The sequence below is a fragment of the Emericellopsis atlantica genome (genome assembly GCF_019669845.1).
Source record: "Emericellopsis atlantica unplaced genomic scaffold F5Z01scaffold_19, whole genome shotgun sequence".
NCBI lineage: Eukaryota > Fungi > Ascomycota > Sordariomycetes > Hypocreales > Bionectriaceae > Emericellopsis > Emericellopsis atlantica.
The window spans coordinates 458,272-468,487 of NW_025764721.1; the positions used below are offsets into that span (position 1 = coordinate 458,272).

General features: G+C 45.0%; 1 protein-coding gene across 1 annotated transcript; it reads left to right on the forward strand.

Annotated features, from left to right (window-relative positions):
• Positions 1 to 2,976: 2,976 nt before the first annotated feature.
• On the forward strand, positions 2,977 to 3,553 carry F5Z01DRAFT_638055 (uncharacterized protein; the record flags this gene model as incomplete). Its single annotated transcript, XM_046262334.1, has 2 exons — positions 2,977 to 3,066; positions 3,116 to 3,553. 2 exons carry the CDS (start codon positions 2,977 to 2,979, stop codon positions 3,551 to 3,553), a joined length of 528 nt encoding a protein of 175 aa, XP_046116819.1.
• Between the last annotated feature and the right edge of the window lie 6,663 nt (positions 3,554 to 10,216).

The window sequence follows — 10,216 nt, forward strand, 5'->3', positions numbered from 1 at the left end:
GGCACTGGGTGCGGATGGGTACTCCCTAGGCACAAAACGACAGCGAGAAGAAGAGCCAGGACCTTTACACAATGCCAAACGCGAGAAAAGGATCTAACAAATGGAATTCGAAAATTACAGCGACCGTCATCGTAGAGCTAAATCTACGGCTTGTCTGTCAACCTAAGCGTTCAAGACTGACTAACCCAAGCACTTGATGGTGTCATGTAATCCGAACTTTACCTAAGAAGGTGCTTAAATAAAAAGGGTAGGTGTACGGGTTGGGTTCGGCGGCTAGAACGTACTTAGGCGCTTACGATGAGAATAGAACGCACGAAAACGAAATCGCCCCGAACGCTTATTTAAACTCGAATTGACATATAAAAGGGGGCTTCTTGAGCGGATATTATTGAGTTTGAGCAGTTCAAACCCTGCTCATTAAACACACATTATGGCAGCTTCAACAGGCAACCACCCTGGCACCTCTATAAACCTTATAGAATGCACATAGTCGCTCGCTTAGAAAAGCTCACTTGACGCACGTCGAGGTCGGAAATATCGTGTAACAAAGTTATCTAAAAGACGCCAGATATTATTAAAAAAAGTCTATTAGCTTTAGCGAGACTGTGATATGGACGTATATATCGTTATAAGAAGCCGAAGAACGAATTAAGTATGGAGGTACTTAAACGACTTTGTTCCTCCTACCGAGCAAGAGCTAGTAAGTTAGTGAAAGGCAATACTCGATCTAAACTTATTAATATTATAGTTATTAACATACCCTGCCCCCATCATCCTCAATCCGATGGACGTGGAACTATCCAAGTGCTAGGTACTATTCCTCCGCAAGGTGTCTCCTGGTTCTTGGCTTCTATTGATGCTGGATGCCCTCTGCGTTTCATTAAAGTTACAAGGTGGCTACAGCTAGATAATCTACACTCGACCCTGAATTAGCCGTTCTAGACCTATAGCAGCGGGCATTCTTTTCAGCCCAATCTAACTTATAATTCATTCCAGCGACTAAAGAACGGGATCTTCATTTTAGAGACACGGCACGAAATAGATTTCATAAGAACCATAGTTATATGCATCAAACCCACGTATCAGTAGAGTGTGCCAGTACCCACTAATCCCATGGTAACCATCTCCTTTACGCTTCCTTCCTCGGCCTCGAGTATTCTAGTGCTCTCAATAGCATCTTGTCCCTGGAATACTTTCTTCTGGGTATCCTAACTCATATAGATAGGCAGAAATTCAGCGTCTGGCTGGACTTCTAAGGTGAATATAGAATCCTTAATCTAACCAAGTTCCCACAAGTCCTTCCCTTTATAATACTTGGTTTCATTAACGCCCTCGGTAGTAAGACTCCAGAACCCAGGACTATTCCTTCTTTTGATCTAGGTGTATTCCAGGTCGAAGAGCATGATCCTCACTCCGCGAAGGTTGAGAGCGCTACCTAGAGTAGGTAGTTGAACACTCGACCCGCGTGGCTTGTTTGGCTTCTTGACCTTAGCATTGTTCCGTCTGCCTTTGCTAGTGGTGGTCTTCCCTCTAATATCTCGTTGAATCTTTCGTGCTTGCTGCTTTCTTGTGTTCCTCACTACCTTTCTTTGGTCGGGTTTGGTGACCTCTAGCGCTAGGGGCACTGCATTCGCCTTAGTGATGTTCTTAGCAAGAACCCGGGTTGTAGCTAGTATTTCACTACTTGCGGATTCTGTTTCGGTTATGTCGTTGTTCGGGGTCTTGGGTCTTTTAGGTATGCCGACACTGGAAGACCGCTAGTTAATTCGTTCCTTATCTTGCGGATAGTGTGGAGTTGAGAAATCGAAAGGTACGACTTCTCCGCTTAAGAATTCGGTGAAATCGACGTCATTATATATTTTATATACTATAGGCAAGAACTAAGCAGGGTCTTGGGGAGTCGCACTAGCTATATTATGATTATTAGTCGTCCGTGTATTGAAGTATAAGTTATTTGGTTATTAAGGAACCAAAGTTATAACTAGAATTAAGGACTCTATCCCCCTTATTATACTCTTGTGTCTGTCATATGACGTATGTCTGAAGCTGTTGGCGTCTCACGTGTAGTCTTGATAGTTGTGATCTTCCGCTACTGGCGGTAAGGCACACTTCGTATCCCTCTCGCGTCCGTGGTACTCAAGTGTGGCCGTTCTAGGCCTATGTTGGTGACGGGAAGACACGGCTGATATGGCCTGGCTGACCTGCCCCTGACCCGAGGCTGGGAAGAAGATCCCAGCACTGGGCAGCATCTGGTCGCATCATGGGCCATTGAGTCTATTTCGAGGTCACTCTGACGTCTCAGCGACGGCTTGAGTGGGCGCTTTGGTGTCAGGTGGTCCTACGTGGCCTCCGCCTGACCTTGAAGCTCGCTTCAAAGGCTGAGATGGACACCCGGACTAACTAGCACTGTATAACAGAAGCTAGGCACTGTCTGGTCGCATCATGGGCCATTGAGTCTATTTCGAGGTCACTCTGACGTCTCAGGAGAGATTCGGGTGGGTGAATAGGCATTCGGTGACGATCTAGACCATGGGCGGAGCTGATCAGAGGCGGTTCCGGCCGACACAAGGGCAACTTCCTTCAACGACCAGGCGTACTTTCAAGCCACTTGGCCGGTAATGTGGCCGTCGGGGCTTCTTCTGTTTCGCGTTCAGGGATCGGATAGAACTTCTAATGCCTTACTAGCCCTCGTTGAATCCTCAGCCAGCCTCCTAGGCTCACTAGGTGGACTATCGTTCGTGTCATGGCAGCTTGGACATAGCCAACGAACAACGCGTATCAGCCTCGTGCATAGTGTCAACGCCTATCGGTGCCTGGTGCGGCGAAATCACATGATTGTAACAAGTATAAAGCCATGCATTCCCGCTCCAGGATCACTCCTCTCTTCTATATCTCAGCACGAACCAAGATACCAGCTGCTTATTTTGTTTCTACTTATCATTCGCTACAATGTCGTCCTAAGATACTGCCTCAACCATGCTCATCTGCCCCAAGGACCTATTGTCCTCCGATTCAATGACCCGATCGAGAAAACGGTCACCTTCCACGGGATCGCTCACTAAGAATGTTTGTTCACTACCTAGACCTAAGACACCATACTAACGTCGATGACTAGGAAAACAAAAAACCCAAAGTCCTCGATCCCTTCGAGTGTGGAGAGACATTTGCTAACGACAGTGATGATATATATTGTAGTTGTGAGAGCGAAAGCGATAGTAACGCAGAATTTCTGATTCCTTTCGCTCAAACCACGGAAATAGATCACTCTATGGCGGCCAATCCGGCGGAGGAGGCGGAGCTGCTGAACTCTAAGCGGGTCGTTACTAACTTTTTTATTCGCTACTCCTACACTAGTTATATCAAAGTTTTAAAGCTAGATAACTTCCTAAGGATGTCTTTCAAAGACTTACTAGCTTTTATTCCGGATGAAACTCCTGGGGACTACACATGGCAAAGTATGTCGGATATCTGTATCAGTCTGACTACAGATGATGGTGTACTATTCACCGACGCCCTACCTTTTAACTCGCTCACCAGCAGCTTAGCTCCTTAGTTCAAGGAAATGCAGTCAAAAATGGAGATTTGCGTGGGGAAAGAGGTATCAAGTTTGGAGATCGGGCAAAAGCTGGTTATCTCCGCCACGATTAGTCTTTGGCATGACTTTTGGAATCTCTCTCAGCGGAGTGAGGGCCCCTTGTAGAGTCAGCCTCTACCTAATAGCATTCATTGTTTGCAATACTACGCCGTATTTCTTCAGGTTCATATAATATAAGATTCCATCGGTTGTGAAAACCCCTCTGAGTCTCATATCGGTCCAGCATCATCCTCGCTTGCCAAGTACGTTCATATCTCCGACTACGTTCTTCAGCCTATCGTCTTAAACGTATTCGTTAAGGTTGAGATCCTTACCTATTTCCCTGCGCTTAGCGAGATATAAGTCAAAGGGCGGGAGAGTAACGTTCGGCATCCCGTAGGCTAGACTCCTCGTCCGGCGTTACCATATCTTTGGACGGACAGTTAGGATAGTAGACGAAGTTCCTCACAAAAGTATTTATTAACTTATCTATATCAAAAGTAAAGCATCCGAAAAACTTTATGTCGATATAGTCGTAATAGCTGTGCTTCGTATGCAGGCGGAGTCGGTTGTCCTCGTATTGGTTATATATCTCAATAATCCCGTTCGCCCTTCTCTTGCACTTGACGCACTATTTTATGAGTATAATGCACATCTTGTTGATTGTATACTAGTAAATAAAATGTCGTGGAAGAACTGAGGCACGTGGATTGCGTCAAATACCAGTTAACCAAACGGGCGTCTAGCTTCGGTGTTGCCCCTGATTACTAGTGCCGTTTCTGACTTAGAAAAATTAAAGTCAACGTTAAATATGGATTACTAGTAAGTTAGTGTATTTATAACTAGTAGAGAGCAAGGGCGAAAGTACATAGATTGATTATAAACTTAAATGTTACCAGGATCATGTCGAATGCTAGCTAGACTTACTAGTCTCTAAATTAAGACATTACTAGGATTACGCCAAATACTACGCTGGTATTCAAGATAGCAAGATACTAGGAGCTTTAGATACTAGTAGCCTTAGTTAACTTCTTACTAGTGATACAAAGTGACTAGTCTGCTCTAATTTAAGGATGCTAGTAACATACGTACTTACCAGCATGTGATATCTTAAGTTACTAGTGCAACTTAGCGAAGCACACGGGCTAACTAGTATTCGCCTATTTAGGTTACTGAAGTCGCTTATTTAAGGACCCGGCCTACTAGTATATACCTGCGTGGGTTACCGCCTATGCCTAATTTAAGGACGAGACTATCTAGTAAATGACCTCTTAAATTACTGGTATTGCTTATTTAAGAGCGTTATTAATAGTGTGTGTATGTTTAACTTGACTAGTAGGTGATGTGAGTGGTGTCTAGTAGCCTGAAGATTTGGTTGAGTTTGGATAGGAGACGCTATGATTTAAACCCACATATCTAGCAAAGGTCGTACTAGTAACTGAGACCTAATTCCTTCAATATAAGAGACTGGGATCAAGTTCAATTTCTCTGCTCACTCAACACTATAGACTTCTCTAGCTCTCGGTACGAAGAGCGAACGAGATCATCCAAAAGCCTGCAACGTCGCTAGTTAGGCGCTTTATCACTCTAATGAGATAACAGAGTTGGCTATTATTACTATCTTATTATAAACACTCCTATCGAAAAGCGGCTGCCAACATAGAGTCACCGTCGAATTACTAATATAGACCTAGATATAATCTATGATTCCAGAAGGACATATTTGCAGAGTAGAAGCCCTCTAAAAAGCCTATTGCTTAACCAAAATCGGGTGTGCGTCCGGTCTTTTCGCCCGCAGTTCTTCTACATCGTATATCCAAGGCTTCCTAACTATAGTGAAATGCAATATATAAACTTAAGTGAAAAGCTTATGTAACCCTTCGTCGATACTCGGCTTTGCTATTTGATCTAGCGCGGAGATAAACCAGGAAGGGAGATTGATATCCTCCCAATGGCTGTTTAGGGTACTATAGGTTCTAGGAAGCTCCTTAAAAATATCTTAAAAGAGGCTATTCACTACATCCATATCGTACGTATCGGCCGTTAACCGTAACATTACTTTCTTAACGTCGCTCCACAGCCTTTGACTAGGCTTGAATGACATAAAGGTACTAGTGAATATATAATTATCGATCCAATAGGCCTTTAGAGCTAAGATACTCGCTAGTGGTAGGTTAAAAACGTGGTCCAGGTCTCTTAGGATGAGTTAGTCCGAATCTATCGCAATGATACGCTCTAGTGGCGGGCTCTTATCAACCAGGCCGAATACGACTAGCTTGAGAAGGCATCCTTGATAGTAAGCGATACTACCTGGATAGAGTGGAGGAGGAACGCTCTTAATAACGGTGGCTTCTAGGTTCGCGAATGCCTCCTAGTAGACCGGAGAAACCTCGTCGGAGACTAAGACAATAATACGGTATTTGGTATAGAATATATAGCGTAGAGTGAATATATTGATTAGAGTCGAACAGGCGTATATGTCTTGCGTGGCATAAAATACATACGCATTATGAAAGCTGGCGGAACCTTGCCGTAGGAAATAAAGAATATAAATCATAAAAAGTAAAGCAATAGAAAGGAACGCTAGCTTCGCCGTTCTTCGTAAAGATAGACGAGTGCTAAAAGCCATTGTTCGTTAGAGCGGGCTCGTGAAACTTGTGAAGGTCGTTATCGGCAAGGGAGGCATGTAAGCTAAAATATAAAGGTCTTAATCGTTCGAAGGGTCTACTTCTATTTACGGGTGGCAAGAACCCTCGGCGATTGCGATTGACACGCGTTCTATACTTCTCGAATAGGAAAGTACTTCTAGACTCTAGGTAATGTTATTACTCCGACATAAGAGTTAGCTCGCGCCTTGGTTTCCACCTGCGCTTGTGTCGACACTAGAGTGAAGGTCGGGCACATCGCATCACTTAGAGATGTAATAAACCAACTCAGACGTGACAAACTACGCGCTGCAGGAAGCTAAGCACAAATTGTCACACTAACCCCACTCGCCCTTTGCCGCCTTCCCCGTCCCGACAGTACGGTACGCTAATATAGGTGCATGCAACCAACCCTTATCCATACATAGGCATCATTGTCCGATAGGCTGTGATAGTGGGCTCGCTAAGCTCTGGTCTACTAGTGGCTTCTCGGAGGTTAGGGGCGATAAGGACCGGAACTTAGACGACGTTCTTAATTAGAGGGAGTCTAGAAGTAATTGCTTGAATTGAAACCATTTCTAATTATATCCAAAGCTGAACCGAAGCAGGCGGGGCTTACTATCCTCTTCCTCCTTCTCTATCCTCACTATTGCTAGCTCTGCCTAGCACCCACTAACTTCGCCATCCCTCCGCACTACATCGTATCTTAGTTCTCACCCTACTCCGACCCACACGAAGATCCTCTGGCTAACCAGGCCGAGGGATCTATCACGCGCGCTTAGGTAGCGCTCGCTTAAAGGGTCGGGGGAGGCCGGCCTAGCGTCGACCTTCACCCCACCGCTAAGGTCAGAACCAACACTCTTTGAAAGATCGAGGAGTCTCTAAATAAACATGCCTTGTTTAAATAACCCTGCTTATGTACAAACAAGATTAATAGCATCGTCTAGAACGCCCGCTATCGTCCCTCTGTACTAATGCTTTCCATCATACTACTGCCGAGATCAAGCGCCTAGGTTAAGATAGCCTCCGACGGTACTCTCTATCTTCATTGATATTTGGACACCTTAACTAACGCGTTAGGAGGTGATATACTGCTGTTAGTCGAGTCTCTTGAGCAGCTGAAATTGTCCGACACCCCTCCACAAGCTTGGTGTGTGATCTATGAATCCAGCCAGCGCCTCGATCCAGATAACATCAAGCCGCTACAAACAGAAGCGCAGTGTTTGCCCAATCAGTTCAATAATAGATCTCCCAAGCACAAGAGGGTCGAGGAGCTATACGTTGCCGCATCTAACGATGCGTCGACTTTAAGCAAGGAAGATATCTGCCGGGCAGTAGGGTTGTAAGGCTGTCGTCCGCCCCGCTTATAGCCGATAGGACGGCTAGATAGATTGTACTGCGCGAGAGAGCAGTATTATTGCTTGCGGTGACCAATCAAATAACTGCCATTGGCCGAAGACAAAAATACGATGCCTGGTTCCAAACTTATAAGATAAACAATCGCCCTCCTTCTAAGCATTTCCTAAGACAGAACCTAGTCTAATTAGTTATCGCTATCATAATTCATACACCTGCCCCGCGCCTACCTATTGAAGACATAATCCCAAGCCCGTGGCACCAAATGTTATGTCCATCGGATACGATCAGAACCGTATCTTTCGCCGAATACCTTCTTCACATATACCCTTCGCTTAAAGAATTCCGAGAGCAAATTGTCCTTGTTTATTGCTATATTTGCAAGATTCTTGGACCATAGGACGAAGCTCTTTACTTCGACGTCTTCGTGAAAGCACGAGCGAGCCTCCAAGAGGACCTTTCTGCCGCGCAAATGGCTTTCTGTCTCCTTACTCTGTTGTGCTACAAACGAACCCATATGCAGACACAGGGGATAGGACCATGCTATGGTAGCTTTATTAATGACTTTGACGTATTCCTTATACACGAGGTTATCGCTATACACCCTAATACTTTCGAAAAAATGCTGGCATCATTTCATCGAGTACTTAGCGCCGAAGATTTCCGAGACAATGACCCCTTGCTGGTCAAGGTCATCGAGATGTTTGGGTGTCTAAAATAACTCCTGGTACTCACTGACACGCACTCCGATACTTACTAGGGGAATAGGATCTCCGATCCTGTTAGCCACAACCAGGCGTTCCTTAGTCTTTGTTATATTGTGGGATGGCCTTTGTATAAGTGCTGCGCCCCGTAGGCCAGATAGTCTGGCTTCGATGCTTCTTCGGGATCATAAGAATATGGAGAGGTTCATCAAGTTCCGGTGGCAAGTACCGATGCTGATAATGATAGTGGTAGCATTAGCCCGCTTTAAATCTAAGCAAACTTGGCTCACGTCTGAGGAATCTAGAAGAGTGGAGGAAAGGATATGTACTTGGATCTGACCTTATCAAACGAGACATCCTTGTTTTCTCACGATCATGAAGTAAATTGATATTAAAAACAAGTACGGAAGCTTCAATTGGTCTGTCTGCCGAAGAGGGGGAGTTTAATTCCGGTTGGTGTTAAATCCCAATCTTCCATCGCCTCTAGTGTCTTCGGGCTGGACATAACTGCGGGTTCTGTCTTTTTATTCACACTCTAATAGAATTAGCAGAATTCAAATATTATTTGGTTGTCTCACCGCTAGAGCAATGAATGTATTGATAACCTGGGGCAATGCCTCAAGCTGAGCGCCAAGTCCTTGCATAGCATCTATGACCAAGCTATGGGAGCTCTTTTGATTATTTAAGGATTCCCGTATTAGGCGAAGCTCCTGTGTAATCACAGGTAAGCAATCAAGCTTATCGGAAATCCGAGATAACAGAAGTAAGTGATCTTTCTGATTAAAGGCCATGGCAGCTCGATTTTCAGGTGGTTCTTATTGGTAGACGGGTATGAATCGCAATTCGATAGGGGGTTGTATATGGTGTCTATGATCTATCATAGAAGAACGACGGGGATAAGTGTAGTTAGATATTCTATAAAAAAAATAGAGTATGATGAAGTGTCTGAGTGGGAAAAGATAATATGGAGGTGAACGACCGTATAAATACTAATGCAAAACCGCAAGCTACAAAAAAGACCTCCCAGTCTAGCTAAGATCTCTAGCGCACGACCGCCTATTTATCACCTTAAAATTAACCGCATTAACTAGCAGTCACGGTAATCGTCGTTATCAAGGACAACGCCACCACGGGGACGATTAAGCCGTGCCTCGACGCGTGACTCATGAATACGCTATCACTAACCGCCTGCGACCCTACTATAGTAGGCTCAGGGCCTATTCGAATCGCTAACGGTGTCCTGTCCGATAGCAATTCCGGAGCCTAACGCGTCCCCTCCCGGGCTACCGGAGTCTCCCGTGGTTAGGAGTCGGAAGTAGACTAATCTAAGTATGTAAGCGGTTTATAGTAGATAGGGTGAGGTGTGGAACTTAGAATATACGGGCACGCCTATTAGGGGTAGCGATAGGCGTGGCCTCCTGAGAAGTCACGGTGATCTCTATAGGCGTCTCTGGACGTGGAGTATTCGTTCTCGTGGTCTCTAAGAGCTCTGTACTGGTTTCTGGTAAGGTGTAGAACGAAGTAAGCGATGTTATGATAGTCGCGGTAACGCTGCTCGTGACCGTTGTGCTCGCTTTCGTCACAGTGGTCAAGGTCGTCAGTATTTCAATTTTTTCCTTCAAACAGCCAACCTGCCTAATATTATAGCGCGGCATAATCTCTAAGAGACCCCTAGATATTTCGGCCTGATTATAAGTAGGAGTTATATCGGAGCAACGCCTAGACCGGTTAATTCTTTACCGTAAAGATAGTTGCGCTTGTTATATTGCTTACTAGACGACGTCTACCAGTCCATTGGCCACTTCCTTAGGTATAGCAAAGCTGTTGACCTACTTATTGTCACAAGACGTAGCTGCAAACCCAAAACTGATGGGGAGATAAGCTAGATCACGGTAGTAAATCGTCGCCTCGCATTCCCTGGACATCGGACTGGTCAC